At 40.5% G+C, this 16,731-nt stretch overlaps 1 protein-coding gene across 3 annotated transcripts in view; it reads right to left on the bottom strand.

The window, feature by feature from the left end:
• The window catches only part of trpm3 (transient receptor potential cation channel, subfamily M, member 3), a 138,766-nt gene that overhangs the window by 16,350 nt on the left and 105,685 nt on the right, over nt 1-16,731 (bottom strand). For 2 of the 3 annotated variants that reach the window (XM_053420707.1, XM_053420708.1), the window contains exons 10-16: nt 9,829-9,929; nt 8,928-9,062; nt 8,649-8,699; nt 4,153-4,188; nt 3,833-3,973; nt 2,092-2,121; nt 584-876 (exon numbers count right to left, since the gene is read on the bottom strand). In XM_053420707.1, the coding sequence (XP_053276682.1) occupies nt 584-876; nt 2,092-2,121; nt 3,833-3,973; nt 4,153-4,188; nt 8,649-8,699; nt 8,928-9,062; nt 9,829-9,929 (787 nt within the window). The remainder of the gene's footprint in view (nt 1-583; nt 877-2,091; nt 2,122-3,832; nt 3,974-4,152; nt 4,189-8,648; nt 8,700-8,927; nt 9,063-9,828; nt 9,930-16,731) is intronic. The other variant, XM_053420709.1, reaches the window with a different exon arrangement.

The following is a 16,731-nucleotide window of genomic DNA, read 5'->3' as shown; positions in this document are numbered from 1 at the left end:
GTTCAAGGATTCATGTATCCAGAAGGTTTGATTTTAATTAGCAATTTGTTGGTATAAAACAGGCTAAATTGTCATTATTGACGGCTGATGCTGACTTGTGATTGGTACTTGTAATGGTGGGACCTCGATATCACAGCTCCACACTACGATCAGTATTGCACACAAAAGCAGCAAAAGCAATAGATTGCGGAACCCGTATCCATGATATGTCGACCATCCATATACAGTCTATACTAGAAACTAAGAGTTATCGTGTTTTCGTGAGCCTAGAATCTACATAGGGAGAAAATGCTCTTCCACGAGCCCCCATGTTGCATGGCCATGTTTCTGCAGTAGCCCATAACAGGGAAACCAAAACACTGGCTCATTTGTATGTAACCTGAAAGCCACCGTAGCTTCTCCTACATGCTTAGAGAAGGAGGGGTGACTGGAGGGAGTATTCAGTTGTTTGTCACCGCTAGACCCACTAAATCTACAACACTGGACCATTAGTAGTTTAGTGCAGACATATAACCATGACATATCTCACCCGGGACAATCACACTATACAGGCATATCTTTGTGCATCGTTAGTGTCACCCACCTAGAGTTGTGATTTAGTTCCTGGGAGATGTCATCCACCATATCGTTCTCCGAGGCTTCGTGCGCCATTGCCTTACAAAGCTTACAGGCTACCAAAGCCTTCGCCATGGCCTCTTCGCCATGCTGCCAAAAGAACAGCGCCATTTTCTGACGTTTCATGAGGACGGCCCACACCATCAGTTCGTGGAAGGGGAAAGGGAAGTGGTTGATTTCCGGGTCGTCCAAATCGATGTCGACCTCTTCCTCTCGTTTGCGCGTGGTCTTCTGGCGGCCTCTGCGGACTGGCATGTCGTCCTGGTGGAGGGCCGAGGACAAGTGAGCGGGGTGGAAACACAGTGGCATCGATGAAGAAATTGTGCAGGGGACTTTTTTCAGATATAGTCACTACCATAAAGTCAGTAGAACAGGACAACATAAGAGTGTTTAAGTTTAGACATTCCTTTTACTCATGACTAACAAGCCCTTGAGGTGAAGCATTGAGCGCCTCCAGGTTTCCTCACTGTCCTAAATGGCACATTAGCAGGGTTGTATTGATCTCCAATGATTTCACATTAAAACAGATGAGGACTAACAATCGGTGGATAATTACAAACATGTAAGAAACGACTTTTAGTGCTAAACGAATTGCTACTTGATTTACTCCTAGATAATGTGGACGAAGAAACATATGACAATACTTCTGGTGTAAATTATTCAGATAGTGACACTTCATTGACATCCATTAATAGGTAAGTAAATTTATGAGCTAATGGATATTCAGAAAAGTTTGCAGTACAATACTGAGTCCAGGGTTAAAAGCAATACATTTAATACTCTTCAATGGCCATCTTGCTATATTAGTGAATGCTAAACTAGTCTAACTAAAATGTAGCAAAGCATCAAGGAAAGTAAATAGATTTGAACAGGCACCAACAGGGAGGAAACACACACTGACAGGGAGACAGGTTTCAAACAGGCAGACGCACAGAGGAACGGACAGCCAAATACATTTGATATAAATACCTCTGAGAAAACTGGAGTGATAAAAGGTTTACGATGTAGAGACTCCATGGTACGTACACCATGGATACATCCGAGTACACAAACCATGTATTATGTTATCCTATTACGTTAGTCATTACCTATTCAGTTAAATGTAACTGGGCTGCTCTAACATGTGTCATAAGAGGTGTATACTTTAAACTGTCTGGGCTCATTAGTCCGTTTTCTTTTACGAAATCTGCGAAAATTGAAAAAAACATATACGAGGAAGTGTGAAGAGTCTAATAATTAAATTTGACAACAACTGGCTCAAACGTGCAAACAGACTGCCACCACGATGAATTAAATATGCCTCAAGGTCTTTCTTTCAAAGACGTTGAGGCGCACGGCACACACTGAAGATTCTGCAGACTGGCACAGTACAACACTTAACACAGACTGCGAGTGGGAGGACTGGTGTGTTTTAGACGAAGGAGAGGAACAGTAAAGGAATGACTGAGGAACAACCTTGATGAGATCAACACTCACCTCCATCCCCAGCAGTTTCAGGGCTTTGGGCTAGAAAAGCAACAAAAACATAAACAAACAGAACAAGAAACCGTGTCGAATGTATTTTATAGAGCAGTTTACTCTCTAACTACAAAACAACAAAGACTGACAGACAGACAGACACACTCACATTAGATCGTAAACAAGCTTTTATATTGTCACTACGTGATTTTGTATAAAAGAGCTTGTGATTGACAGCATAATATATGTACGGCAACCATCATGTGTTTGTGCATTTTGTACAGTACTGAGTATCTGTATTAAAGCAGGGCACGTATGAATTATGTATTCATGAGCCATCATCTGTGTTGTTAAAAATAGCCCAGGTCTCCTGTGGGGATTTTGATATCTGCATCTATTTCAAGGCTTTGTTGTAAGTTAACATGTGTGCGTGTGTGCATGTGACTATGTGACTGCATGCTCATTTCATCTAGAAAATCACAGTTAAATTGGAACTGATTCTCTCTCTCTCTCTCTCTCTGCCGCTCTGTCATTTTGCCTCTGTGATCAGTCTCTGCCCCATTTCTTTGCTTTTGCTTTATCGGCGTCTTTCCAGCTTCTGTGTTTCTGCCATGGCAGACGTAGAATTAGATAAACAGGCACGTGAAGTCTCACACTGACAAACACGTATACACACACTCAAACATAAAATCACAAAGATGCACCATCAAGCAGGAATATGGTTTGACATACACAGCTGTGTATGTCTATTTTCAACACACCTGTGAAAAAGTATTGAGGCAGAATGAGAGAATCTTACGTCACAACAACAGAGCGTGAACATACAACATGTATTGTATTGCATATTTGTGATGTAGATCTACCCCCACAATATATAGCACAATGTCAAAGATTTGTTTCTCCACCCTGCTTAAAGGTCTGCTTATCAGTAAGTTTCTAATTAAGTAGTTGGATGATTTGTTACATCAAGCTAATTAAAGCTTGTGCTGCCGCTCTATTTAATGTGGAGATGAAGAAAAACAGGAGGTCGACTCTGACGTTTGACCTCTGCTGATGAGCAGCACCATCACAGAGTTTGTCGAAATGTGTTTTTTCAGTGCTTCAGTTTTTGATGAGGGCATATGTGAGAAATGTAGACTTACAACTAACGAGACAAACAACTACAGCTCAAACATATTGTTCCAGGCAATTATCCATTGGCTCATCATTATAGTTGCTGTTTGTTATTTATCATATTGCTGTGAGGGACTTTGTAAACCTTTTTTTCTGATAATATGAGGAAACTAATTTCTTTAAAAATGAGATTTTTACTTTTTTGGGATTCCTTCCTACACAAATAATTATGTTCTACAATCTCACTCAAGCATCCTCAGATGTTTAAAAGCTTTTTCTGAGCAAAGGAAAGTATTCAATGGTGTTAGTCTTAAAATCAACACACACACAATCGTGTGACGCAAAGATTTCTGTCATCCTTCTCCTCCTTGCTTCATATTTCCCCCAGTAAATGTCTACGTACACACTAATTACCTACTTACATCAGCAAGATGGAGTTCACCAGCGGGTGCACAATAACTAATTAACATTTTATTATTAAAACATAATTTGCTCGTATTATCTCTCTTGCCCTTCCAGGGCAAACTTAATCATGAGGCTCATTTCACTGATACTGTTGGTTTGATTAATGACATTATAAATTCTCAGACTTTGATATGCATTAAATGGTGGGGGGCACTAATGAGGGTGAGAATCAGTCACTTACCCGTTTGGGTCCAAACAGGTTGTGGTACAGAGTTCTGAATCTCTTCCTGGTGTAGTTACACCGATAAGCTCCGCCCATGAGGTATTCAATGACCAGGCCAATGTCGATGAGGCTAATGCGGTAGTCCGGGGGTAGGTTTCCCTAGAAAACCACACAGTGTTAGCATGCAGCAACCCGCACCAACGGATTTATAAAGGAAGTTAAAGAGGAGGGAAATACAAGAGTGTAACACAAATCACAGAGTCACACCTACTCAAACTATAAAATCTATATAAAACTCTTTTTTTGGCTATAAGAGAAAACGTGATTATCTGATTCACCTTGAAGTAGATCCAACTGAACCCTGGATATTCTCGCTTGGAAAAAACACACAATGTCAGTGAATAAACCGCACGACAAGCGAAGAAGAGAAGGGGAAATGAGATACACAGACAAAGATCTCTCTTCCAGACTCTTTGAAGAAGTGTTTCTTCCACCAGACTGTGGTTCAGTTGTTTTTTTTTTATTTCGAATTACCAGAAACAAACCCTAATCCCCAAAATTTGATGACAACATTTTTTGTTGCAGTTTTATGTATGGTGTTCCTCCTGGCGGCTTGCTGGCAAGTGAAACCTTAAAGCCCCAATCTCAACTTCTTCTCTGATATTCAACCGAGAAGGAGACAATTAGGTGAGTTTAAAAACTCAGAAGCAGTAGGATTTATAGAGATAATATATTGTCTGAGGACATTTACAAAGCATGTAAAAGAAATTGAATGATTTGTCATTATTTGCATTTAGGTTAATAATGAGATCTTCCCATTGAAGTTTAACGCAGTCTTGATGCGAGGGAAAAGAGAGAGGGAAAAAGGTAATGACTCATTAGCCTGGAAGAGAGGGGCAATGGAAAGACAGACAGACAGCTATTAACGCTGGAGGGGAGAATCATTATTGAAATGGAAGTCCTTTCACGTCAAGACTATAACCATGTCAACACTCGCTGCTCCTCCTTGTGCCCTCAATATCAACCCCAAGGTCCGGCAATCACTATATCCTTACCACCACTGTTCCCTTTGAATTACACTAATTACCTTACATATCATTTACATCTATACCCTGACACCGTCTCCACCCCTCTGCAAATAGACAGAGACAAGGTATCCTGAGCCTCACTCCCTCATCCTGGGGCCTGACTTCATATCCAAAGATTCAAATTCATCGGCAGCAGAGACGAGGGCCTCACTGCCTGACAAACCCCTGTGGGCCGGCTGATGCACTTTGAAGAGAGCCACAGACGCTGCTTGTCGATTCAATGTTGAACTTTGTGCTTCAAAGTGCGCAAAGCTTCACCTCCTCTTCCTCCCGATATATATATAGTTCAAATGCAGCAGTCAGCGGTCAGCCGAGCCCTCTTTTAAATTCCCATCGGTGGCGAAGCTCATACTAACAACTGTTTGTTTACACCTTGTATGGATACACTCCGAGAGCTTAGCCCTGTGCAGTTTCTAATTCTCCTGTGTATTTGGTTGGGGCCTGGCTGACTTACTGATGGGGAAGCTGCTCTGCTGAAAAACCCAAAATTTATTTTTCTTGCCTCTATTCATAGCCAATAAATAAACAGCAACTTGTTTAACAGCAGACCAAACAGAGGCTTTTGTTAAAGTTAGGGTTGGTAAGTTGTTTCTGAAACACTCGTAGTCTTCATCCATACTGCTGTTTTAGTTTGAAAAAAGTGTTTTGGGTCCGTGTCAGTTTAAATCCTTATCCATATTCACATGCCTGAAAACGTATATCAGGTGAACAATGATTTACACATGGGCATCGTCTCAGCAGTTACCTCAGACAACAGGGTCAGTACTGCTTGCAATTGATTATCCATGTTGCGTTCTACACGGGCAGTCAAGGCTTCTGCCAGTTGTTTTCTTCCGGAAGGGAGCCATGTGATAGGAGGCTGACGTCATGACCAGATAGACCCAATCAGCAAGCGTACGTAAGAGTCTATGTCATCTTCATCCTAACATCTCAGTTTCTGCCAGTCCAGACCAAAACGCAGCCACGGAGTTTCAAAATAAAACGGAGCCAGCAGGCTCTAAACCTCCGGAGTAGTTTGGACACCAAACAAAGTGTTTTCAAATGTAAACTTAAGTCGTATAAATGTATCTTTGATCTTATTGTTCAAATCCTCTACTTCCCACAAGATATGAGTAAATAAAAACAGCCAGTGTCTGTGGCCCTCACAGGACTGTAATAAACACTCAATCCGAATGAAATGATAAGCCCGCAAACCCGTCTGTGTTGCAGCAGGTAGATCGGTGCATCTTATACCGGAGAGACAAACACTGCTGGCATACACCAGCTTCTAGCAGATATCAGTCGGTGCAGATTCATGTGTTTTGGGGCCAGAGCTTTGACATGAAGGCCAATGGAAAGGAGTGTGTTGTATGTGTTGCATTTTTTCAAAGTGTTGCCTGCTCTTACTAGCTTTTCCAGGATCACCAACCCTAGCTTTAAGGTGTCATTTTTATAGGAAGCATATGAAAAGTAATTTGATAACAATGATACAGACAATATTCAAATATATATCATACATGGTCTGTATTTCTCAATCTTCTTCTCCTGTCAGTTGATGACCTGTAGTACTTATCAACCACCCACATACTCTGGCTCACTCCTTTGCTTTCGCTGTCTGCGTTACATTTGGATTTCCTCCCAACCCTCGCTGTTATGTGATACTCCAGGCCCAGGGTGTATTGCTATCAACCTTTGACCACAAAACTACATTGTTCACTTTCTCCGCAGGAAAACCAATTTCTGTGTTGGCAGCTGAGCTCCGCAAGCTAACCACAAGCCCTGTTTTGAGACTCAATGTTCACACAGTCTAATGAATTGGCCAGATTAAACCTGAGAGCGGCCCTCACAACTGTTATTAACACAAACACCTGCATTAGAATCACAGGAAGAGCTGCCAGCGGCTGCCAGGGCATCTTGTCTGCAGAGAACTATGAGGACAGGAAACGGCGATGACGTGGTGACTCAACCCGAGGGATAGTCGTTATTTCTAATTAGCATCACACTGTCATAAACAACAATGAAACACAAACATTAAGCTACACTATGGCACTGACACAAAGCTCTGGCAAAAGAAGATTGTAATGTTATGCCATGCACTGCAGAGGCTGATTGCATGTTTGTGAATCTGTGGAGTGAGATGTGATTGAGATGTTGTGTGTTAGTAAAACTGCATATTCTCTGCAGCAACTGGAGATTAAAGCTGTGTTTAAAGACAGGGTCCAGGTAAATGAGGGTGATTACAACATATAGAGCGTCTTCAGCGACTCAAGGGGCGAGGTGGGAGATTAGGGTATTACTGTGATCAGCAGCGACTTAATTAATGAACACCTCTTAGTTCTAACAGAACTGACCTCTCCATCAACCCTCAACAGTGGGATCACTCTTAATTGGTGTGCAGACATGTGGTGAATGTAAATCGCCTGTAATCATCACCACGCTATAGGAAGTCTGCATAAAAATAAAAAATAATTAAGACCGCAGTGTTGAAATTGTTTGGCTTAAGTGCAGCCAAATCATAGTTAAAAAATAAACATGAAATTAACACTGCTGTTATACAAAAGGATTTGTTTGATATAAGCAATATCACTATTCAAATAATTAACATAATAAATTCATATTTAAAACCCCCAGTAGTGCCCGGGCCACACTGGATGTGTGAAGGGTGGGTCCCGGAACATCTTGCTTTTCATTTCATGTTATCATGTAAGAGCGGCAACACTGCAAGCATGGGCTGCGTGTCTCAGGAGCATCACGTGTGTAAGCCGTGCTGCTTTTCTAGAAAGTCGCCGGCTTGCCTGTTTTCTCTGTGTCACACGCACAGCTCAAAGCAAAATAGTCAGTGAACATGATTTTTCACCACAGCATAATTCTTTTAATTTATTTAATCAATATCTTTAAAACTAAATATTTTAGAAACACTTTCTGTACAGTTTCAAATTAAAGCCCTTCAGTGTTTCCGTTGTTTTAAATTTGAAACACTATATAGAACCAAAGGATGCACGGCTTCATTCTGTAAAGTTCTGGTATTTAGTTTTCTACTCAATTCGAGGAAATACAGTGATCATATAAAAACCTCACATAGGAGCTCAGCAGGAACCGAGCTCTCTATGAGGACAACAGCTGGAGAGGCAGCAGATCAGTGATTTAACTGTCACACGCTGCACATGCGCCGAATGGGGCCCAGGTGTAAATAAACACTTATGTTTGTCTTGAGAAATAGAAACACAATTTAAGCATGAAGGGACAAAGAGAACAAGGAAGCGATGCAGCAATGGGGCCGCATCAGATCCAAACCTGCGGCCGCTGAAGAGGACTCAAGCCTCAATAGACAAATAATATTGTTAATATTAAAAAAAGCAGGATTAAATTGTTAGCATGCAAAGTTATTTTGGATCAGCCCCATGGGCCTCTGTTTTTCTTAAATTCCAGTTCTGTGGATGAAAGAATTTTTTATACATGTCGTGTTTGTTTACCATGATGATGTGTGCCTTAAAGAAAAGAAGGTAATGAGTAAATTGAGAGGGATGAGAGTCGTGCATAGCTCTACACAGCCACTGCAGCCCGCAACTCCAGCTGAAAGAGAAAAGCTGGCTTCTATTTGCAGTTAACAGCAGCTAGGGCTACCAGACTTACACAACAACCGATGCAAACAGACGCACATCGCAAAAAAGCAACTGAAACACTATGTAGTCAATCATGTCATCTTTAAGTTATACATTCAAGCCAACATTTCCAAACAGATGACAGGCCGGCAGGGATGCTCTTACCTTTTTGACATCTCGTACAAGGTGGGACAACGTGTTGGATGGTCCATGTCTCTGGAAACACAGCATATGAGGATATCATTATCACAACAGACAGCCTCTACAGCTCCTTGAGACAGAACTGACCATACCTCACTTCACTGTGGGCTCCATGTTTTTTTGTACAAAGTGTTTTTTCAATAACATTTCACTTAGAAACTCGAAATCACAATTATTTGCTGAAAGTGAATGGTGTGTTGCAAAAGATGACACAACTTGTCATTCCTGTGCACTTGTTATTACCGTGTTGTAGAGCTCCTCCAATCTGGAGAGTGTGAGGAAACGGTGCACACTGACTCCATTTTCAATCAGGAGCTTTACAAAGTCCACTCTGTCCAGAACTAAGGCATCCAGCATCGCCTGCTCCAGGGAACCGACCTACAGCACATGGAACAGGTAATGATGATGAAAGCAGAAAAAAGGACTTAAAGGTTGAGCCCCATCACTTACTAAAATACAGGATTATTGCAACAGGCAACTTCAGTACTCACTCTGATAATGCATTGAACTCGAGGGTTACTGCTGTATGTTCTATCAATTGCACACATAAAGCGAGTGAAGGGGCACGTATTTGTAAAATAAATTTTTTTATGTAATGAGGTTTTTACTTAAATAGACAAATTCCAAACAGAGTGAGCTGAAATAAAATGGTTAGGGATTTTAATACAGCTTCGTAATATACAGTCTGACAACCGCAAATAAATGCATACATTTCAATTACACACGGACAAGCACAGTGGTCCTTAATTACTGTTTGTAACCATTTGTCAGTTGTCGAACCCTCCACCCATGACTGGTTATGAACAACACGCTGCATCCAAATTAACTATAAGGCTGTAAGTATAATTTCATTCAGTTCAGTTTAGGGCATCATCTTTCCCTTTCAACATATTCAATAATTGTTATTTTTTGGGAGTAAATCAATTTGAGCTGACATTTCTTGTAAACTGTGTTAGTTATTAAAAACAGCAGCTGACAAACAGTAATTTAATGCCAAAGCAATCCCGTGAGAAAAGACCCAAATTAAGCAGAGCTGTATAAAGAAATGTTAATATCAGTGGAAATGCAACGGAACAAGTAGTGGAAGCAATAGTTCTTCTGCAGTATGTACAATTCCTTCTTTAACAAGGTTTAAGGATCTTACAGGCCACTGCTGTCCATAGATGAAGATCTGACTGCGGGCGATGTCCACTCTGTTCCACGCTAGAGCTAAACTTAGCTGGTCAGGAGCAGAGGCGTTGGCACCTGAGAGAGGAGGAAGCAAGTTGATGGACAATGTCAATACAGGGAGGTTTTGAAACACACATGCCAGGTGAAAGATCCTAACTTTAAAACAAACAGCTAGTGTGATCACCTCCACCAAGAAGGTCATGATTTCACCCCCTGTCCTTTTGTTTGTTTGTTTGTTTGTTTGTTTGTTTGTTTGATTGTTTGCCAACAGGATTCCACAAAAACTACTGCACAGATTTCCAGAAAACTTGGTGGAAGGATGTGACATTTTGGTGCAGATCCATATCAGAGGACAGAGCCAGAACTCGGTCTTTAAGATTATGAGATAGGATTTTTTTTTTTACATGTTCACAGAGAATAATTCATAGATCCTTATTAGAAAAAAAATCTGTCATGTGTTGGGACCTGATATATATTGGCATGTTCAATTTTGGCAGGTCTAAATAATCAGGATCTGGTCATTTCAATTTTGTTTCAGAAGAAGACCTTTGGGGCTTGATGGAGATATGCTATATTCTAGTTGTCAGATTTGTTGTTCAATCATCATATTGACATTGATTTGTCAGTAAAGCTTCTTTGATTTTCATTATATGCTTATATTCTTATTCACCCGAGCTGAATGATTATTGTTTTCTTGCTTTAAAGTTGGTACAGTATGATACGATGAAGGGTTTTCTCTATCTTGGGAGAACTACGGAAAACATATTTTGTACTGTGATATTTCTCTGTTGTATGGTAGACAGAATCAACATATAGTATTTTTCGGAGATACAGTATGTGATGGTGGCTTTAAAGTGTCTAGCATTGTTTTATAATGGTTCAAATAAATTAATTAGCAGCTTTTTGAGTTGAGGGCTTCTTATGTGGGCTGCAGAGGCTTCATCTAACTTGAGTTTTTGTGGCACCACTACATCGCCCCATCTAATGACAAAGTCTTTGCTCTGCTGCTGCCTTTGGCCGGAGCCTGATGTGAGCCTGCAGAGAGGAAGATGTATTCACATCATTGTTCACAATGACAGCTTGCTCTTTGACGTAACACTTAATTAAATGCTCCATCTCATCGCTGCATAAATTGTGGACTACACCAACTGTGCTCCTTTGATTTTCTGTGTCAGTGAGCATCATTTACTGTACTGTGGTATAAAGAACTATATTAGCTCAGAAAACAAAATATCAAGTGGCATTGTAGACCGATCCAATTAGCTTACTGGAGCTCTGAATGAAGTGGTGGCAAGAGAAATGGCATTCAGTCATTCAGTTCGACTGCTGTTATTGTTGTGCATTTGACAATACAAATCTTGAATCTTGAATTCAGAGGCACGCTGAAAATAATGATGGAAAGAGTAAATGGCGACTTGTCTCCGTGAGAGCTTTGCTGTGTGTCACTGCAGTGAACAGACCTGACAATGTAGATCTTTTTCCCTGTATGAGTGACAGTGAAAACATTTTCAGACTCATATGAGGTCAGTGACCCCCTGATATTTACTTCTCACCACTAACATCTAATCAGTTCATCTTTGAATCCAAAATAGTGTTTGTACCAAATTTGAAAAAAAATCCTTTAAGGTGTTCCTCCAAAACCAAAAACATCTTTGTTAATTTTATTATTATTTTTTATTTTTTTTTTTATTTGCCTTTATTTAACCAGGTCGGTCCCGTTGAGATACAATGACCTCTTTTCCAAGGGAAGCCTGGCCAAGACAGCAGCATACAAAAAATGTCAACAGTCACAAGACACACAAAAATCACATAACACAGATCAAATAAGATAAGTTCCCTGTTCCCTTAAGATAAGGCAACAGGACTAAAGCTCGGATTCCCACCAAAACAAGAACAAGTGCGGTATGAAGCCGCTCCAATTTCTCTCACACGAGTCTTCAAAGTTTCAAGGTTTATGAGCTCCTTTAACTTAAGAGTTTTTTGCAGTGCATTCCAAGCAGCAGGTGCAGCGAACTTAAAACAGTTCAGTGTTTACTTTGGGCATAACTAATAAATAAAGCTCATTTGAACGTAAGCTGTAATTGCTCTGGGATTTAAAGATGTACTTACATAAGTAGTGGGGGAGCAGACCCAAGATAGCTTTATAAATAAAAATATGCCAATGTATAAGGCGGCGTGCTGCCAGAGATGGCCACTCAACTCGAGCATATAAGATGCAGCGGTGAGTGAGGGCTTTACAACCAGTGACAAACCTTAAGGCACCATGAGATACAGTGTCTAGAGAGCGCAGACAGTTATCTGGGGCATTCATATACAAGAGATCACTGTAATCAAGTACAGGGAGGAAAGTGGTAGCAATCAACTTTTTTCTGGTAAAAAAAGAAAAACAAGATTTGTGACGGAAGAAGAATCCCAGTTTCACTCTTAATATTTTTACCAGATTTGCTACATGTGGTTTAAAAGAAAGTCGATCATCAATTAAAATGCCGAGATACTTGTAACAGTTCACAAGTTCAATTTCATACCCTTGCAATGACAAAATGCTGGGTGGAGACACAGGCACTTTTCTGCCATTGGAAAATATCAACAGTTTGGTTTTGGCGGCATTCAAGACAAGTCTTAGTTCAATGAGCTGATTTTCCACAAGGTTAAAAGCAATTTGTAAGTTGCCAAGGGCTTCGACAAGAGTGGTGCCACAACAGTATATAACTGTGTCATCAGCATAAAAATGAAATTTGGCATTTGGGACGTTACTGCCCAATGTATTTACATAAATAACAAACAGAATCGGGCCAAGAACTGAGCCCTGTGGCACACCAGTAGAGACATTTAGCAGTGTGGATGAGCTGCCTTCAAAACAAACACATTGTTTTCTATTAGACAGATAATTATTAAACCAGCCAACAGCCTGCTCAGATAAACCTATATCAAGCAGGCGTTGCTTCAGAATGGAATGATCCACTGTGTCAAAGGCCTTAGAAAGGTCAACAAAGAGAGCTGTGCACACTTTCTTTTGATCCAGCCAGTCTATTATATCATTAGTGAGTTTGAGTGAGGCTGTAGTTGTGCTGTGTTGTTTCCTAAAGCCGGATTGGTATGGGGAGAGAATGTTGTTAGTATGGAGAAAATCTTTCAACTGATTGTTTACTAGACCTTCAAGGACCTTTGACAGGATGGACAACTTGGAGATGGGTCGATAATTATTCAAGCAAGTAGGGTCCCCCCCTTTCAAAAGGGGAAGGACGTAAGCGACTTTCCAATTTTCAGGAATACAATTTGTGGTGATAGTGAGGTTAAAAAGATATTGGAGCGGTTTGGCAATAAAATCAGCTGCTAACTTTAAGAAATATGGTTCCAAGTGATCTGGACCTGCAGATTTACTGATATCAAGAGAGCAAAGAGCTCTATGGACCTCTTCCACTGAAAACAACCTAAAAACAAAGGAAGGTTGACCAGCAGAGATAAGGCCTTGAGACATGTTTCCAACATCTGGGGCAGAAGACGCAATATTAAGGGCAGGCATAGCAATCGTGGAAGAAGACAGAGAGAATAAGGAGCCAGAGGCAGAAAAATGGGTATTAAAACAATCAAGTATAGTTGCCCTGTCAGTTACAGTGGTAGCATCATTAACAATACAGGGTGGGAGTTCGCTATGATTATCAGTGGCTGAGATAGATTTGATCACTTTCCAAAATTTTTTAGGGTCGTTTAAATTTTTTGTTATTGCAGAGAGATAAAAGCTAGACTTTGCTTTTTTAATAAGAAAGGTAAAACTATTTCTGAGTTGCCTAAATATAAGTTTATCTGCCTCAGACTGTGTCTTTCTGGCCTTAGCCCAGGCAAGATTTCTATTATGCAGTAGATCGGCTAAATCGGGCGTGAACCAGGGATTATCCCTCCCCTTAACCTTATATCTTCTGAAGGGAGCATGCTTATCAAGCAGGGAAGATAAACCTTCAGAGAAAAATTGCCATGCAGTCTCTACATCATTAATTAATTCAATACGATCCCAGTTAAAATCATATAAATCACGGAAGAACGCCTGTTCAACAAAGGCCCTCATATTACGTTTTATCAAAATACGAGGTTTGGATTTTGGAACTTTGGCATTTCTGACTGCAGCAATCACACAGTGGTCACTAATATCATTTGCAAAAACACCTGACATCGAATACTTGTGCGGTACATTAGTCAAGACCAAGTCAATTAAAGATGATTTATCTGGACACTTCAAATTTGGGTGTGTGGGGCTTTCAATGAGCTGCGTAAGATTCAATGAAACACAGGAATCTTTGAAGGCATCAGAGTTAGAATTTAGCCAATCCCAATTTAGATCACCAGTTAATATTATTTCATTATAGGTCAGTTCAGCTAATAGCTGATTCAGAGAAGTTAGCGCTTCAGCAGTAGCTGATGGGGGTCTATAGCAGCCCACAACAGTGATGGAAAACCCATTTGAAATATCAAGTTTTATGGCTAAGAATTCAAACTGTTTACTGATTGATTTGGACTGCAGGACATTTACATTAAATTTTGATTTACAATAAATTGCAACCCCGCCCCCTTTCCTAGGACGGTCAGCCCTAAATACATTATACCCTTTGATGGCGATTGCTTTGTCAGAATAAGATTTACTGAGCCACGTTTCCGACAGAACAATGACATCTGCATCAGTTGATTTTGCCCAGATATGCAGCATATCAATCTTTGATGGCAGACTACGAATATTCAGATGTATTAAACCTAGCCCGGTCCTATCCTTAAATTCAGCAGGTGTGTTACAAATAGCAATGTCAGGACCAGGATTTGGCTGGATGCCAGAAATCAAGAGTAAAAGAAGCAACAGAAATCTTTTCCTACTAATTTCAGGGTTGCTAGGTGTTTCTGTTTTGGAGTGTAATCTAGCATGCAACATGACAAGAGACTTATCAGACTGTAAAAAGTTTGATTCCAGGACAGAGGTGCAAACAAGACATAACCATTGTGCAAAGACAAAAGGATCCAAATAAGAATGGGTCAGCACTTGTTCACTTCGTTCACTGAGCAAATTCACAGTGACCTTGACCTTCGACCGCAAAAAAATCGGATTTGTTCAGTCATGAGTCCAAGTGAATGTTTGTACCAAACTGTGTATAAAAGAAACCTAATTTTTTTATTTCTAACTGCATTATCCATTGCGAGCTTTGGTGTTGTACGCCACAGCATTTTATCTTCTGTAGTCGGCCTGTGAGAGATTGACCATGGAGATCTAACAGAAAACCACAGTCTGCTGTTTACATTTATAATTGACCTGTACACTGGGAGTTTAACAAAGTGAAAACAATAAGGAAATAATTGAAACTGGCCTTCACCGAAATCCAGTGATGTATACAGGATGTGAGAATCTCTTGTGTGCAGAAGAGACAGTGATCGTTTTTAATAAGCACAGCAGTATCATTGCTTTACACAGTGCTCTCTCTGACTTAAAGGTCTGTACAGCATTGCTGAAGATTAATGGTGTAAGTTCAGACAGAGCCTAATAACATGCACAGCCCCCTAATAAGAGCTTTAGTGGAGATACAGTATGTGTGTATTAAAAGGTAGGCTGGCCTTGCTCTGTTAAAAGCCTGTGGCGTCACTCTGGGAGGTTGAACTGCAGCCAGTTGACTTTATGGACCCGAACTGAAGGATATTGACTTCTTCTGACAGCAGATCATCAATTACTCCAAACTCCCCTCTGTTACAACATGTGGGTTTGGCTGCAGTTTCCCCTTCAGCTCAGTCTGTTCCCACTTTCTCTCACACAGGCTCACACATTCACTCTCTTTATTCTGTCTTTTTCTCCTCGCTCCTGCTCTGTTCACTGTGGATTCTTGACTGCGCCGTGCTTTGACAGGCTTCAGGCAGTATCTCAGTTCTTCGGCGAAGGAGTTTAATCCAAGCATTTAAAAAAAGCTCTCAGGCAGGATGTGACTGATTTCATTTAACACTAAAAGCCTTAATGCCTCTCATTCACTCAGCCACAGTATGAGACTTGCATTTAAAATGACCCTTGTGCTCTTTATCTTAAAATATTTGTGTCCCTTTTCTTAGTCCCCCTCTGTCATCCACTCTGTTCTTCAGTCTCTTCCTTCCATTCCTTCCATTTTTTTCTATTTGTCTGATTTATATTACTTCCCTCATTAACACATCCTTTATTTATCTAAATGTGAAAATTAACGACTGGAAAAGGTATAAACAAGTGAACAGAAATCAACAAATTAATTCAGCAGAGCACATACAGTAAGTGACATGTGTTCATACGCATGGAGAGAGATGAAGACCAGAGAGTGATGCCTGGGCTGAAGAGATCATGCCTTTTAAATTATGTAAAACACACTTTCACTCTCTCCCTCTCCAAACTTAGGTTTAGTCTCTGAAATCTTTCTCTGAGGAACGATTCAAATAGTCAATCATATGCTCTGAATTGCTAAGTAGTCCCACAGGACTCACTGCTTTCTTTATACGCGTGCATACGGGTGTGTTCATATGTGTGTGTACGTGTGCAAGTATGTATGCAAACCTGAACTAGGTCAACGTTATTTTCCTTGTAGACGCAAAAGCAACGGTGATCAATGCAAGCTACTGAACAACCAATCGAAAAAATTGATCCACCACTGTGTGTGTGTGAGTGTGTGTATGTGTGTGTGGGAGTGTGGAGGTGTGGGAAACAGTGAAGTGGGAATTAGGGTAGAGAAACAAGAGAGATTTGGTTAAATTGCTCCGTCTGCACTTGACACATTTTCAATTTTGTTACTCCAATTCAGTGCTGGTACTGATGAATGCAGAACAATCTGTTACAGCATACGGATCACACTGTGCTGTATGTCTTCAGGTACACTTTGCTGTGTCATGCCTT

The sequence above is a fragment of the Pleuronectes platessa genome, chromosome 4 (genome assembly GCF_947347685.1).
Source record: "Pleuronectes platessa chromosome 4, fPlePla1.1, whole genome shotgun sequence".
Taxonomy (NCBI): domain Eukaryota; kingdom Metazoa; phylum Chordata; class Actinopteri; order Pleuronectiformes; family Pleuronectidae; genus Pleuronectes; species Pleuronectes platessa.
This window is presented reverse-complemented; position numbering and strand designations above follow the sequence as displayed.